This window comes from Berghia stephanieae, chromosome 4, assembly GCF_034508935.2.
Source record: "Berghia stephanieae isolate SIO BIC M18660-M18661 chromosome 4, UCSD_Bste_1.3, whole genome shotgun sequence".
Taxonomy (NCBI): Eukaryota; Metazoa; Mollusca; class Gastropoda; order Nudibranchia; family Aeolidiidae; genus Berghia; species Berghia stephanieae.
This window is the reverse complement of record NC_088363.1, coordinates 47683456-47700955: the sequence shown is the minus strand read 5'-3', so window position 1 is coordinate 47700955 and position 17500 is coordinate 47683456. Positions and strand designations below refer to the sequence as shown.

General features: G+C 37.6%; 1 protein-coding gene across 1 annotated transcript; it reads right to left on the bottom strand.

The window, feature by feature from the left end:
- Positions 1–7101: 7101 nt before the first annotated feature.
- On the bottom strand, positions 7102–11590 carry LOC144971790 (uncharacterized). The gene is made up of 4 exons (XM_078912865.1): positions 10462–11590; positions 10074–10204; positions 8329–8372; positions 7102–7147 (listed from the first exon to the last, which is right to left on the bottom strand). The coding sequence occupies exons 1-4, from the start codon at positions 11588–11590 to the stop codon at positions 7102–7104; spliced, it is 1350 nt and encodes a 449-aa protein (XP_078768991.1).
- Positions 11591–17500: the final 5910 nt, after the last annotated feature.

The following is a 17500-nucleotide window of genomic DNA, read 5'->3' as shown; positions in this document are numbered from 1 at the left end:
TCCCAACCACCACCATGTTATGGTGCCGTCCATCTGTCATGCCATAAAATAGACACACATCACCATACCGTGGTTGGTGTAGGTAGAAGTAGCTTGTTCATGTCTCACATACAGCAGATCACCTGTCAGTGCCATACCGTCACTCTGCACCCCCGCTCCCCATCTCCTAATTCAACTAGAAGCCGCTCAATAGACATCACTGGTTCCTAACTGACCATCAAGGCGTGATCTATTGATGATATATGACCATAATTCCGATTATTTTGGTAAAATCTACTTATTTGGATTGGAGAAGGGGGGGGGGGGGAGCATTGATTTTGGATTTATGGACGCTCTGATACTCATAAAATGATATTATAATGCATTCTTCATCCCGTCTCGTCTACAAGGGGCATGTTGCTCACGTCCCTAACCTTTAAAAGAAGACATTTTTACTGGTTGCCGACTCCACCCCACCTTTTCCAACATACCTTTCCCCGTTTCATATCACCATGATATTTTACACGTAACACCCCCCCCCCCCCCCCCCGCCAAAAAAGAGAAATAAAAAGAAAATAAAAAGAAAGATTAATAAATAAATAATGATTTTTAAGATATTATCATTGAGATTGACGACTCTCCATTTCGTCAATCTCACAGGAAGCGAAAAAGAATCAAGAGTTTGATTTGATATCAAGAATAGCGTCAATTAAGATAGGGGAAGTTCTAGAATAATTGGGGGAGGGGGCGGGGGGCGAGAGATGATTTTAGAGCTTTAAAATGCTATTATCTTCAATTTAGCCTCATTGAGGTAATGCCGTATCAAAAAGACGGGTCACAAATTGTTGATAAAGATATATTTCCTTACCACACCTGCCTATTGTAGCATGACTATAACTGTAGGGATATGACATGCAATGATGTATGAATGTGTAGGGCTAACGACCAGGCATCACCACCAAATCCAGTTATTTTCACAAAGACAAGCAGTATTGCCACACATTCGTCAAGCCTAAATAATACTGCCCTTATAATGATATCCCACCGTCAGGATAATGTACGGCAATGGTACATGCTGGTTACTGTTACGAGGGCAATGGCCAATCTTATTGTATTAAATGGCATTAAGTTGGTGACAAATTTAATGTGTTTTGGTCCTAAATCAATGGCGGAACAGCAATATGTCACATACTTGTGTGGCCTTTTACGAGGGCGATGGCCAGACAGACGCATCGTTGCATGAAATGATTTTTAGTTGGAGACAAATTATTGCAGTTCAGCTCTTATTCGATGTCGATTAGGTTGGAATGAGTTTTCTTGATTTGAATGTCGTCTTAGAGAATAATGGACGGATAACAATAGCAAAGCCGTCGTTGTTATAGATTACTGTCAACAAAGGCAGTCGAATGTCGTGGTGGTTACAACACATAAAAACAGAGAATTATAAAATCGTATCTATGTGATTATATCTCAATCCGAGTAAAAGCTCAAAAGTCTTCTTCCTGACATATTCCTTTAAGAATCTTGAAAATCTTAATAATTGAAGTTACTATAGGTTTTACTTCATAAACGACATGCAACAACATTTTGTCATATCTTTATATTAATTTATTTTTTTTGATAATTAGAAAGAAAGAAAAAAGAAAAGAAAATGATAGAAACACATTTTTCTTCTCAATGTTTGTTCTTGTCGTTGTTTGATGTTTCTGCTGCTGTTGTTACTTTTGCTATAATTGGTCTTGATAATGTTGTTATTGTAGTTGTCGACGTCGTCGTCGTCGACGACATCTTATTCTTGAATCCATGCCGTAAGGGTAGTATTCTGTTTGTTTGTTTTGTTTTGTTTTGTGTCTTTTTTTTTTAATTTTTTTTTTTTTAATCGATGCAAGGTTCTATCCATCTACAATGTACAAGGATACACATTATAATAACTACTCATATCGTTGTAACAAAGCTGTTCCGTTTCCCTATCCGCTGTGTGTTGTCGTTGTTGATGCTGTTGCAGGCCATTCGTGGAATAAGACTGGTGTTGCCGCCACTGCAGTCATGGCAGTCCATCCATCTACCATCCACTTTACTTGATGTTTGGAACATAATGTATGTACATAGTCAGACTTCAAAAAAGCAGCAACCCAAGAAGGCCCCATAATAATGAAATGAGGAATAGGTTTTGGTTGTATTGTTGCTTGTTTACTCCTTGGGGGAATTTGGAAGGGGCTGTCGATTGTTGTTGGGTTGGGTTTGGTTTGTTTTTATCGTTTATCGTTGTTTTGTTGTTTGTTTTTTTTTTTAAAGAATGTTTTCTCTGTTTTTATTATTTTTATTGTCATTATTATCGTCCCGTCATTGATGTCGTCGTTTTGTTTATTGTTTGTTTAGTTTATTTTTGTTCTGTTTTGTTTTTATACTTGTGTTTGTTTGTTTCTTGTATTTTTATTATTATTTTTTTTTTAAATATTCCATCTTACATTGTGTATTGTACGTAATCAAAGAAGGATCGAACAGAAGATGTTTTTCGTGCTTGCTTAAAACTTTTACTTAATATTATGTAAATATGACCCCCACTCCCACCCCAGATTCACTCAAATCCTAGGAATCTTTATAGCCTCCGGTTCAAGACTTTTTGACAAGCTGGAGGTAAAATTTCCTTATGTAAAGGATAAAAGATGTTCTGTCAGTGTAGCGTAGTAATAATGAGTGAGAGCTGCCCGTAGGATTGACACCACTCATCTATCTGGTGGTACAGCTACCATCTACTCATCAGACACTAAAGTTACTTATGGATGAATAATATCGTACTTGTATCTTTTGTTTGTCTTTGACAGAGTGGAATGAATAGGAAGTGTGTATGCCTATTATGTAGATTGTTTAGAGACGGTATAGAGGAGTTTAGGAGCCTCGTTCCCTCATTATTTCACTCCTTTGATGTCTATCCACCTCCCACCCACAAACCCTTTTTGCGCTTATCAACTTATCTATCTATCTATCTATCTATCTATCTATCTATCTATCTATCTATCTATCTATCTATCTATCTATCTATCTATCTATCTATCTATCTATCTATCTATCTATCTATCTATCTATCTATCTATCTATATAGCCAGCCAGCCAGCCATCTATTGTATTTTAGACTACGATGAGAGGCAATTATATGTTTTAAAAGCACAGTCGCTCTCCTTAAACGAAATGTAATATTATAATAGCTCTCTATTTAAAGATACATGGGTCTCGGGTACTCTGTATTTTCGTAAATCTGACTCAAACTCGACCTCATAATATGCGGTTGTTATCATACCACCCAAAAAAAAGCCAGAAGTCACATCACTTTACAAACCAGGAGGGATTCCTAAGCACGCCTCGAGTTTGTTCAGCATGTCCCCCTACAATTGGATGATTTTACATGTTTGTTTGTTTGTCTGTTTGTTTTGAGTTTGTTTGTTTGTTTGTTTTGTTTTAGTTTTTTGTTGTGTGTGTTTGTGTGTGTGTGTGTGTGTGTGTGTGTGTGTGTGTGTTGAGTTGTCGTTTTAAGATTCGGTCTGAATTTGGTTATTGTCAATGAGATCTCTCAAAGAAGAAATATTTAATATCTTAAATTAATGTTCGAAATGCATGTATATATTATGTGAGTGACTTGATCACCCCGCCATGTTGCTCATTGTTTTAATGATTTCGATATAGTTGTTTGTTACCATGACACCTGTCTGTATTGCTTGTAATATTGTGATAAACAAGCCATGTCGTAGCATCTCACCCTGCGTGACACCCTCGTAACGTTGCACACCAAGTACGCACTCGTCGGTGTAACGTCATCACAAGTAGAGATCAAGATGTCCCGTGTCATAGCGATACTACAAATATATTAATTAATTATCGTCACCATCCGCCATCTATGCGTGAGGACTTGACTGATGGTGTCGATGACAAACTACTGGTCGCAGCAGACGACAGTGAGTAGTTCAATCCAAGCCTAGGACTTCATATAGATGTCACTGATCCAAGCTCAACCTAACGTATTTGTAGGCAGTGACGGTTGTTGTAGTTGAGTTAAGTTTTTAAAAAAAGGCGCATAACTGGCGCTTTAGAAGTAAACTTTATCATTATGTTAGACCACGTTGTGCTGTGAGAAATGGAAAATGGGGATGATGCCAGATGGTCTGCTCGTGGAATAAATTAAGCATTTTAAAGCTCAATGACCATAATGGAATCATGGAATATTCGCTTGCGCTTTCTGTTGCAATGTCATGACAGTTTATTGTGATCAGATTGGGGGGATTTTTTTTTGTATTTTTTTGTTATTATTATTATTATTTTTTTTTTTTTGGTACTTAAAAAAAATATCCACCCCCTTTTTTTCTTTGTGTGTGTGTGTGTGTGTGTGTGTGTGTGTGTGTGTGTGCGTGTATGTGTGTTTATGCGCGCGCGTTGTTGTTGTTGTTGTTGTTGTTCTTCTTCTTCTTCTTCTTCTTCTTCTTCTTCTTCTTCTTCTTCTTCTTCTTCTTCTTCTTCTTCTTCTTCTTCTTCTTCTTCTTCTTCTTCTTCTTCTAGACCTGTAAATTCTCAGTCAAAACTGAAATCAGTCAATTTGTCAAATTCAAATATTTAAAAAAAGGAAAGAAAGAAATAAATAAATAAAAAAAGAAAGAATTCACAAATCGTAGTCCATGACCGTAAAGTAATTAGGAGTGTTCCACAGCGCTACGCATAGCTCATGGGGACCGTTTATATTAACGATGTATATATTGCCAAGACTAAGCGACGCTTTTTATAAAAGGCGTGTCTGAACACTTCACTGGGTATTTTCACACTTCTTCTTCTTCCAGTGTCATCTCATGGGTTGAGGTCGACTTGAAATGACACGCCAATCTTCCCTGTTGACAGCTTGCTGACTGCATTCGGCTGCCGACAATCCTGTCCATGTCTTCACATCATCTATCCAAGTTCTTGCTGGCCTGCCTCTTCCTCTTTTCCCCTCCACTCTACCCTCAAGAATGTCCTTGTTGACAGTTTGATGGCGTCTTAGGTGTCCAAAATACTTAAGTTTTCTTGTTTTTATTACTTTCATTAGGGTCGGTCTGATATCAAGGATGTCACAGACTTCTTGATTTGTTTTCTTTTCTTTCCAACTGATTTTTCCAAGGCGACGGAAAGTCCACATTTCAAAGGCCTCAATTCTTTTCTCTATTTGTTTGTTCAAGGTCCATGTTTCTGAGCCGTAGAGAAGTGTTGAGTGGACATAACATTTGAGTATTCTTATTCTCGTTTTCATCTGCATTTGTTGCGAAGTTAAAATGTTATTCAGTTGACTGAACCTCGACTTAGCTATAGCAATCCTGTTTTTCACTTCCAGCTCATTCTTTCCGTTGTTGGTCATTGTCTGTCCAAGATATTTAAAAGAATCTACTTGTTCGATGTTTTGATTATTAATTTGGACTTTTGCGCTTTTTTCAGGCTTCTTTGACATGACCATTACCTTCGTCTTTTGAACATTCATCTCTAGACCCTTTGCTGTACTGTTCAGGTTTACTTGATTTGCAAGGATCTGTAGATTTGTCTCGTTCGATGCCAACAATACTGTATCATCTGCATATCTCAGATTATTTATCCTCCTACCTCCAATAACAATACCTGGAATGTGTTCAGTTTTACGGAAGATAAACTCTGTGTACAGGTTAAATAGATATGGAGAGAGGATACATCCTTGCCGAACTCCTCTTTTAATTGGCGTGAAAGGTGACAGATCGCCCTGAATCCTGATGGCTGCTTTTTGATGCCAATATAGATTGGTTATTAGCCGTATATTTTTGCCATCAATGCCTGCCTTTTCCAGACATGTCATTAATTCTCCATGCTTTACCCTATCAAATGCTTTTGCGTAATCGATAAAGCATGCATAGATTTCTTTTTGATGATCAAGGTATTTTTGTGTGATATTATTTAAACAGAAAATTGCTTCTCTTGTCCCATTATTTTTTCTAAAGCCAAACTGTACATCGCCAACTTCATTATCGATGGCAGCCCTGATTCTTTCTAAGATGATCTTCAATAATAATTTAGTTATATGGGGCATCAGACTTATTGTGCGGAAATCACTGCAAGTTGTCGCCTTTGGTTTTTTCGGTAGGGTGATGTAAACCGATTTGGCAAGTTCGTCTGGAATATAGCCTGTATTGTAAATACTATTAAAGAGATCTGTTAGTTTCACAATTGAGAATTTCTTTCAAAATTTTTAGCATTTCTGTTACAATGCCATCTTCACCCTCAGCCTTGCCATCTTTCATATTTTTCAATGCATTTTCTATCTCACATGCGAGTATTGGAGGACCTTCATTGTTGCTTGGCAAAGGTATTTGGGGCCTGTCATCATCAAATAACTCGCCAATGTATTGACACCATCTTTCTTTTATATCCTCTTTCTCAAATAATATTTTACCATTCTTGTCTTTAATACAGTTATTGTTGTTAGTGGTGCGTTTTTTGCCCGAAATTTGTCTTATTTCCTCGTGGGCTGCTTTTCCATCTAGGCCAAATATTTCGATCATCCTGCATTTGTGGTTAAGCCAATTTTCTTTTGCTATGCGACATTTGTGTTGGATTTTCTTATTCAGCGCTTCATACTCTGGTTTGTTCTTCATTTGTTTTCGTTCTGACATGAGATCCAAAATTTCTGGTGTCATCCATTGCTTTCTTGTTCTTTTCTCCTTCTTGATGAGTCGTCGTTTGTTCATTGTTTGTTAGATTATTTTTTTCTGATTTGTTTTTATTACTTTGTTTGTTTGTTTCATTGTAATTTTATTAAATTTTTTTTTTAAATATTTCCATCTTACATTGTTGTATTGTATTACTATCAAAGAAGGATCGAACAGAAAAAAACAAAAGCGGGGGGGGGGTGGTTGGGGGGGGGGGGGGGGGTGTGTGGTTGTGCGTTGTGTTGGGGTGGGTTTTGGTTTTTGGGTTGTTTTTTGTTGTTGTTTTTTTTTTTTTTGTGTTTTTTTTTTGTTGGGGTGGAAATCTTTATTATTTCGTGCTTCATGCAAAAAACCATTTACTTCAATATATGTAAATATATGACACACCCCCCCGCACTAAACCCACCGCCCATAATCACATACCACTCCACATCTAGGAATCTTTAATATCCTCGCGGTTCAAGACAGTTTGACACAAGCTGGAGGGAAAAATTTTCCTTATGAAATAAAGTGATAAAAGATGTATCTTGTTCTTTCAGTGTTAGCGTAAAGTAATAAGTGAGTGAGAGCTGCTGCCGTAGATTGACACAACCACATGACATCTATCCCGGTGGTAACATCTAACCATCACTACTCATCAGACACTAAAGTTACTTATGGATGAATAATATCGGTACATGTTAAATCTTTTGTTGTGATCCTCTTTTGACATAGTGGAATGAATAGGAAGTGTGTGATGGTATGCCTAATATGTAGATAGGTAAGAGTACTGTAAGAGGAGTTTTAGGAGCCTCGTTCCCATCCATATTTCACTAATCCCTTTGTGATGTCTATTCGCACCAGCCCCCACTCCGACAAAAACCCGTTTTTTGCCTTATCAACTTATCTTCTATCTATCTAATCTACTATCTATATATCAAAACAATCTATCCTATCTATCTATCTATCAATCAATACAAACTATCTTATCTATCTATGCTATCAATCTAATCTATCATCTATCTAATCTATCTATATAGCCAGCCAGCCAGCCATCTATTGTATATTAGACTAACGATGAGAGGCAAATTATATTTTTAAAAAAAAAAGCACAGTTCGCTCCTCTCCTTAAACGAAAAGTAATTTATAATAGCTCGTCTATTTAAAGATACCTGGGGCTCTTCGGGTACTCTGTATTTTCCGTAAATCCTGCTGTCCTCAAACCGTCGAACCTATAATATGCGTGTTGTTAATCATACCATGTTTATAGCAACCACACCCTGCAAAAAAAAAGCAAAGTCACATCACGAGTTTAACAACCAGGAGGGATTTCCGTTCCTTAAGCAACCTCGAGTTTGTTCAGGCATGTCCCCCTAACAATTTGGATGATTATTATTTAACATGTTTTTTATGTTTGTCTGTTATGTATTGAGTTTGTTTGTTTTTTGTTTGTTTTTGTGTTTTAGTTTTTTGTTGTGTGTGTTTTGTGTGGAGTGTGTGTGTGTGTGGTGGTGTTTGTTGTGGTGTGTTGAGTAGAGGAGGTTGTCGATTTAAGATTTCGGTCTGAATTTGGTTATTGTCAATGAGGGATACTCGTCAAATAAGTAAATATTTAATACTTCTAAAATTAAATGTTCGAAAATGCATGTATATAATATGTGAGTGACAACTTGATTCACACCCGGGAGCCACGCTCACTACCACGCTCACATCCCCGCCATGTTGCTGTCATTGTTTTAAAAAGAGCTTTCGATAATTTGTTTTTGTATACCATGGGATGACAAAAACCTGGTCCTGTATTGCTTGTAATATTTGTGATAAAACAAAGAAACCAATAAGGCCATGGTCGTGGGAGCATCTTCTCACCTGTAACCCTGCGTGAAGCAAACTCCCTCGAAAACCAAAAAAACCCTCGTAAACGTTGCAACAACCAAAGTACGTTCGGACGCACTCGATCGGATTAACGTCATCCACAAGTAGGAGATCAAGATGTCCCCCGTGTCATAAAGGGTCGAATAGAAAAAACTACGTACAAAGATATTAATTAATTATCGTCAAACCATGGGCGCATGCTATGGCAATGCTTAGAGGAGGACTCTGCTTGGACTGATGGAGTCGATGACTAAACGTACTGGTCGCAGGCAGCATACGAACAGTGAGTAGTTCAAAATCCACTTCTTCTTCTTCCAGTGTCATCTCATGGGTTGAGGTCGACTTGAAATGACACGCCAATCTTCCCTGTTGACAGCTTGCTGACTGCATTCGGCTGCCGACAATCCTGTCCATGTCTTCACATCATCTTTCCAAGTTCTTGCTGGCCTGCCTCTTCCTCTTTTCCCCTCAACTCTACCCTCAAGAATGTCCTTGTTGACAGTTTGATGGCGCCTTAGGTGTCCAAAATACTTAAGTTTTCTTGTTTTTATTACTTTCATTAGGGTCGGTCTGATATCAAGGATGTCACAGACTTCTTGATTTGTTTTCTTTTCTTTCCAACTGATTTTTCCAAGGCGACGGAAAGTCCACATTTCAAAGGCCTCAATTCTTTTCTCTATTTGTTTGTTCAAGGTCCATGTTTCTGAGCCGTAGAGAAGTGTTGAGTGGACATAACATTTGAGTATTCTTATTCTCGTTTTCATCTGCTTTGTTGCGAAGTTAAAATGTTATTCAGTTGACTGAACCTCGACTTAGCTATAGCAATCCTGTTTTTCACTTCCAGCTCATTCTTTCCGTTGTTGGTCATTGTCTGTCCAAGATATTTAAAAGAATCTACTTGTTCGATGTTTTGATTATTAATTTGGACTTTTGCGCTTTTTTCAGGCTTCTTTGACATGACCATTACCTTCGTCTTTTGAACATTCATCTCTAGACCCTTTGCTGTACTGTTCAGGTTTACTTGATTTGCAAGGATCTGTAGATTTGTCTCGTTCGATGCCAACAATACTGTATCATCTGCATATCTCAGATTATTTATCCTCCTACCTCCAATAACAATACCTGGAATGTGCTCAGTTTTAGGAAGATAAACTCTGTGTACAGGTTAAATAGATATGGAGAGAGGATACATCCTTGCCGAACTCCTCTTTTAATTGGCGTGAAAGGTGACAGATCGCCCTGAATCCTGATGGCTGCTTTTTGATGCCAATATAGATTGGTTATTAGCCGTATATTTTTGCCATCAATGCCTGCCTTTTCCAGACATGTCATTAATTCTCCATGCTGTACCCTATCAAATGCTTTTGCGTAATCGATAAAGCATGCATAGATTTCTTTTTGATGATCAAGGTATTTTTGTGTGATATTATTTAAACAGAAAATTGCTTCTCTTGTCCCATTATTTTTTCTAAAGCCAAACTGTACATCGCCAACTTCATTATCGATGGCAGCCCTGATTCTTTCTAAGGATGATCTTCAATAATAATTTAGTACATGGGGCATCAGACTTATTGTGCGGAAATCACTGCAAGTTGTCGCCTTTGGTTTTTTCTGTAGGGTGATGTAAACCGATTTGGCAAGTTCGTCTGGAATATAGCCTGTATTGTAAATACTATTAAAGAGATCTGTTAGTTTCACAATTGAGAATTCTTTCAAAATTTTTAGCATTTCTGTTACAATGCCATCTTCACCCTCAGCCTTGCCATCTTTCATATTTTTCAATGCATTTTCTATCTCACATGCGAGTATTGGAGGACCTTCATGTTGCTTGGCAAAGGTATTTGGTGCCTGTCATCATCAAATAACTCGCCAATGTATTGACACCATCTTTCTTTTATATCCTCTTTCTCAAATAATATTTTACCATTCTTGTCTTTAATACAGTTATTGTTGTTAGTGGTGCGTTTTTTGCCCGAAATTTGTCTTATTTCCTCGTGGGCTGCTTTTCCATCTAGGCCAAATATTTCGATCATCCTGCATTTGTGGTTAAGCCAATTTTCTTTTGCTATGCGACATTTGTGTTGGATTTTCTTATTCAGCGCTTCATACTCTGGTTTGTTCTTCATTTGTTTACATTCTGACATGAGATCCAAAATTTCTGGTGTCATCCATTGCTTTCTTGTTCTTTTCTCCTTCTTTGGAATAACCTTATTACCGAATTTTATGCTGTCTTTGAATATGTTCCATTTTATATCAATTTCTTCAATTGCATTTGCTTGTGAGAATTGTTCTTGTGATTCAATAAGTAGTTCATCATATCTGTTCGAAACAGAGACATTATATTTCTCCTGCAATTCTGATGACCATTTTAGACGATCGATGTCCAATTTTTCTAATAGCTTTGGTTTTTTAATTTTCTTTAGCTTTAACGTTAGCTTTGCAATAAGTGGGTTATGGTCAGAATTGATATCAGCTCCCGGGTATGTTTGGCATGATTTTACACTGTTGCGAAACCTTTTCCTGATCATAATGTAATCTATTTGATTTCTACACCAGTCCCCTGGACTTTTCCATGTGTATAATTTTCTCTTTGGTTTCTGGAAAAAGGTGTTGGTAACAATCAGCTCATTTTCAATGCAGAATTGAACTAGTCTGTCTCCGCGCTCATTTCTAACCCCAAGTCCATATTGGCCAACCACGTCACTCTCCTTCCCATTCCCAATTTTAGCATTTAGGTCACCCATGACAATTAACACATCCGTTGATTTTACGTGTTTCATCATACTTTGTAATTCTTCGTAGTATATTTCAATGTCCTCATCCGAATAATCACTTGTGGGTGCATATGTCTGGATGATTGACATGTCAAAAGGTCTGGCTCTCAATTTTATCATCATGTTTCTGGAACTTACAGCATATATACCTATAATATATTTGAGAATGTTAGATTTCACCAGCACACCCACACCATGTTGATGTTCACTACCTCCAGAATAGATAAATGTGTGAGTGTCTCTGGAATTACAAAGTATGATGAAACACGTAAAATCAACGGATGTGTTAATTGTCATGGGTGACCTAAATGCTAAAATTGGGAATGGGAAGGAGAGTGACGTGGTTGGCCAATATGGACTTGGGGTTAGAAAGGGGTGTAGGGCATGAGAGGGAGGAGTAGTACCTCACGGTGAAAGGCAGTCACGCTTCTTGGTGATCCTGAGAAGTGGCTTAGTAACTTATTTGGTCTCCACCTCATGTGTCTAACTCGTATATGGCTCCAAGTAACTGATGTGCACTCAGTGGCCACACCCCGGGCAACGGTTTTGACTGACCGGCTAAACTATACGAGGGAACCCAAAGGCTCTGCCGGAGGGTAAGGAGTCGTCTTTCCTTTATGTGCATGAAGACTGTTATGGCGGAGAGTGCAGATGATCCAGCAACATGGACAATGGACTTGATGGCGTTACAGCAAGGTGTATGGTACACGTGGAGCGCGTCAAAGACGTTAAATGATGGCGGTCGGCCATCGTAGAAAGGATTGGGGCCCTACTATGTATTATCCCATTGTATTGAAATGAATCATGCCACGTAAAGTTTATGGAAGTTATACAGGTACCCTGAGACCCCTGCGGGTGTGATACCTGTTGTAAATATTAACAGGGAAGAGACAATCTCTTCAGGGAGTAGTACAAACGAGGATGACGACGTCAATCTAAAGCCTGCGGGAGGATTGGAGTCCGATAATGTATGTATGAAATATGCAGGGAAATGTCTACGCATTGGAACATGGAATGTCCGGACATTATATACACTAGGTAAACTGGACAACTTGATTAAGGAGACGGATGAGATGAAGGTGGACATACTAGGAGTGTCTGAGCACAGATGGACAGAAGAGGGTACTGTAAAAAGAGACACTCACACATTTATCTATTTTCACACATCCTTCGTTAAATTATTTTTTCACTTTCCAAACCCGTCGTGATCCCAACTGTAGCCAATTTTAACTGAGCCACCGAGCGATAAATTTCACTGTTTCATCTAAGCCAAAATTGACCACATTTACCTGGCGAGTCTCAAAACTATGATACAGTAAATTGCGAATGCCGGAAGTCCGTTATGTAGACACCTTCAAATCGAAAGTTAGGATAGATTGCTACAAGAACATTTCAATTGCCTCACGTTGTAAACAAACTGGTTGACCGTTTCTTCACTGATTGAGTACCTGATTATAAGGAACAATGGTAAGTAGCTTAATTAATTCCCGTGCAAATCAGGACGTTTTCTACCATTGTTTTGCTCAAGCCCAAGCGAGCTTGCTCTTTTGTGGCGATTTACCTTCATTTCGATTCTTTGAATTTTTCCGCTACGGCTGCCGAAGTTTCTTCTTGATAATTCACTTCTACTTAATAATTCAGTGTAATGGCCTGAAGTCATATTTATTTAATTTTTTTTTCTTCTGTCATTTACTGCTTGAAAATCAAGTTTGCTCATTGCTACATTATTCTAATGTTCTCACAATGGCTGAGCTGTTCATGGATCGCAATTCAATTCAGACTTGTCGAGCATCGACATCGATAAAGATGTGAGGAATAAATTCAATTGGTCATGGCTAGAAGTTAAAGATGATAATGATGATTATTTTTCTGACTATGTCAAAAAAATTCCAGAGGCAGGAATATGACTTTGATGAAGTCATCTTTACCTATATGAATGACATGCTTATTTAGCATTCCTTCTACATCAAATTATGGCAGTCATACTTCCAGTAAGAAATAACACCCACTATTTTAATATATTTTATTTATCACTCTGCTCTCCAATGATGCCCTTATTTTTTAAAAAAATAATTGAATCTTCAGTTTGTCGAAGAGTTTCAGTAAATTTTTATAGAGCTCATTTACAGGTCTATTCTTCTTCTTCTTGATGTTGTTGTTATTATTGTCTTTTGTTTTTGTTTTGTTCTTTCTTTTTATATTATTATTTTTCAGTTTTCTCCATCGAAAACGACCTAAAACAAGACAATTAAAAAGAAATTGAAAAATAAAAAAAAGATTAAGAAAAAGGAAAGAAAGACAAAACAGTATAAAGTAAGGTCAAACGAAACATTTGAGACTTCACAAAGTGAACATGGCGATTGTCTCCACCAGGAAGTTTGAAATTTCTGTCCCCATTAGAAACAGTTCTCCCCTGGGAGAGCTTCCGCTTCCAACAACTCAACGCCCTCAATCTTCATTAGGGATGCTCGTTACCATGGTGACAGCCGACGCTCCCCTGAGGAAGCCGAGATACCAGTTTTTGCATCCAGGCAGTAACTGGAACTGGCTGATGATGGTTTGTTGGAAGATGGCCGGGGAACGACGACGTTCACATCTCCAGGGATGCGGGATTGGTGGTTTAACGTGAATTTGGTACAAGTATGTTCCCAACAGTCCGTGGAGAAGAATTATATGGGATTTTTACTCATTCACTCTTGGAATTCAAACGGTTGAGCATTTGAGCATTTATATAGCGCAATGTCCACTAAACGCACTTTAGCCAACATCAACAACACGTAACATTAGGACGAGATGTGACGCCTGTTAGGCGATATTGCATTTCGTTTCTGACATAGACAACGATGTTGGCGGCCAGATAATATTTTTTTTACCTGAATACGGCGGGAGAATGTGAGTAATGAGCCTTTTAAAAGGACTCAACTATTCGGGTTGAGCAGGACTCGAACCCCGGACCTACCGGTCTGAACACCGTTGTCATCTCCAGACCACGGCATAGTCGCACATTGACTTTTATTTTTAGTTGGACTCGTTGTTATTTGTAATGAGACTCCAAAAATTGACTTTTTTTTACCATTACACATAAATAGGTTGTATAGCTGGTCATTATATTGCCAGTATTAGTGTTATTATTCCATTCAAACATAGTGGGGGGTGGGGGGGGGGGCTGCTTCCGGATTTGTTTTTTTTACATACCTCTGTGTGTTTGTGTGTGTGTGTGTGTGTGTGTGTGTGTGTTGTTCATTACATTTATTGGGGCGGGGGTTTGTTAAAATTACATGATATTTAAGCTAAACTTATTTTGGTCGTATGAAAATGTTCAGAGCATAATAACTGGTAGTGGTAGGCTGTCCTTCCACTTTCCGACCCCACTCCTCTCTCTTCCAAATCGAGATTTCTGCCAATTATAGCATTGTTGTTGTATGCATCATTATCGTCCTGATCGTCGTCGTCGTCCTCATCATCATCATTCTCATCTTTACCACCACCACCATCATCATCATTATGCGTCTTCTGATTCCTGTCCTATCATTAGCCTGCGGACCAATGGGAGTTAAATGCCTGGAAAATAGCCAGTTACCGGATACCCTCCCTTCCATTCATTTCCCGTCACGCAACATTCTTTCTTTCTTTCTTTTCTCCTTCCTTATCCTATCCCCCATGTTTTCTGTCCTTCCAAATTTCCCCACATTTTCTTGTTATATTATAGTCGAGATGCTGATAATAATGATAATGGCTGTCTCTTTGACTTTTGACATCATCTCAATGACGTCAGTGGCATAATGGTACTGGTATCATTGGAATGCGGTCAGAAAAATGTTGAAACTTGTGCTTGGTATTAATACCGATCCCACGCTGTTGTTATTGGGTAAGGTATAACCCACTCGACTGAAATGTAAATGCGTACCCAGTTATAGGCACTAGTGGGTTTGGTGAGATTGCAAGTCTGACTGAACGTAACCTTTGATAACTTATACGTTATACTCGGACATGGACTTTGACGTCTTTTATGTGCACCGCCTAGTTTAGTGCTCAAGGAAACATATATTGTGTTCCCATTGGCTGAACTATTAAATACAACTCACGATTAGTTTTATTTTGTGATCATAGAATTGTCTTTTAACCACATTTTTTGGTCAGTGTCAGGCTATGAGTTTATGAAGGCTCGCTCAGCCAGTTTCTAATTGATGCTGTGCATTTAGCTAAATAAAAACTCGCATCTGCAAGCCGGATATTATAACGTAGCAACACATAAAACTGATGTAACCTTAAACGTTTATAGTCTGATTGATAGAATTTAGTGAGAATTAATAATGAAAATAGCTGTCTAAAAACAATAAGAAAGAGCTGGGTGCCGTCAATTTCGCTCGATCTGTATGAAGACGGCGAGTAGAAAGGAGGAGGAGAACGAATTCTGATCATCTGCTTAAATTATGTATTCATGCCAAATCATTCCAAACCCTTACGGAACATTCGTGACTCTGTTGTTTTTGTTTTTTTGTTTTTGTTTGTTTGTTTCTTTATCTGTTTTCTTTCTTCTATTATTTTTAGTTGTTTTTTTCTTGGGTAGAGGTGGGGGGAGAGAGAGGAATGATTCCGAGTTTTTCATTCCGTGAACCGATTAAAGATTGTCCAGCACGAGACCTTGTCCAAGGGTGGTAAAAAGTACGTCCTTATAATAATAATTATCCATCTATCTATCTATCACTGCCTACTCTTTCTCTCTACCTGCTCCTCTCTCTCTCTCTCTCTCTCTCTCTCTCTCTCTCTCTCTCTCTCTCTCTCTCTCTCTCTCTCTCTCTCTCTCTCTCTGAATTCTTGTTATGTTTCAACTTATTTTTCTCCCCCCCCCCTCCTTTCCTTTCCTTTTATTATGTATTATTTATTTAATTATGTCTTTTTATAAATTTATTTATTTATTTATTTATTTATTTATTTATTTATTTATTTAATTATTTATTTATTTATTTATTTATTTATTTATTTATTTATTTATTTATTTATTTATTTATTTATTCATTCATTTATTTAGTGACTTTAAAATAAGAAAGGAAGAGAGTAAGGAATGGAAGTTCCGGGATAATCTTTCTCTTTGTTTTTACTGCTCGAAGAGCCAATCATGAACCATTTTGTCATAATGTTTAACGTATTTCCATTTCAGACTCCTGAATTCTAAGTTAGAAAAAGGGAATTAACAAGGGGGGAAATGATGATAATAATAATAATAATAATAATAATAATAATAATAATAATAATAATAATAATAATAATAATAATAATAATAATAATAATAATAATAATAATAATAATAATAATTTAGTTTCAGTTGTAAAGTTGTTGTTTTTTTGTTTGTTTTTTTGTTTGTTTTTTTTTGTTTGTTTTTTTGTTGTTTTTTTTGGGGTTTTTTGGGTTTTTTTTTTTTTTTTTTGGGGGGGGGGGGGGGGGGTTGTATCCTTAACCCTAATATTATTATTACGAATAATATTATAGACATTAATAAGATTCCTATCCAACATTAAGTCACAGAATCTCTTCATGATAAAAACAAGATAAAAACTTACTTTGCATTTAATTGTAAAGTTATTTAACATTAAATCCGATATTACATTAGAATGTGGCTATAATACGTATGTAGTGTATGCAATGAAATGTAAAAAATGGCCGTCTTCCCAGTCGTGTTCCGCCGTCAACTCCGGAGTCGCCAACTGGCTATAAACACCGATTCTATCATAGGACCTGCGCTAATAAAGTCGTCGAGTCCCCGCGGTTATCCCCTAGTTATGGAGGCATTGTCAGACTTTCTCGGGGTGTCCTCCGGTGCACGACTTGTCAGTTGACGGGTAGAGAGCTGGGCAGATGACACAGGTCGGCTGACACCCCGCTGACACCTTTATCCCAACGCACTCGTCTTTCGGGATTGTGGATATTATGCGAGCTACAGAGATCTAGATATGTATGTTTGTATGTATAATATGTATGTATGCATTGTACAATTTGAAAATAAAGACTAGTATTGCGTTACCACCGAAGACTACACACTGCACGGGCGAAAAAGATGAACCACTGAAATCGCATAAAATTGTGTCTCGTTCCTTAAGAACTTTGTTGGAAGTCGGTAGTAACGCATCTAGAACTAGAATTCCGAATGATCCAGTTCCGAACCTTCAGCATCTTTTTCTTTTTCTTCTATTTTCCCCCATTAACTTG

What these genes read in the sequence shown, in the direction of transcription:
- LOC144971790 (XM_078912865.1), bottom strand. Translation starts at nt 11,590, where the DNA reads ATGACAATTAACACATCCGTTGATTTTACGTGTTTCATCATACTTTGT. An exon ending in CACCACTAACAACAATAACT is followed by an intron (nt 10,205 to 10,461) that starts GTATTAAAGACA and finishes TGAAACTAACAG; the next exon opens with ATCTCTTTAATAGTATTTAC. An exon ending in GTAGTGAGCGTGGCTCCCGG is followed by an intron (nt 7,148 to 8,328) that starts GTGTGAATCAAG and finishes TTTTCCCTCCAG; the next exon opens with CTTGTGTCAAACTGTCTTGA.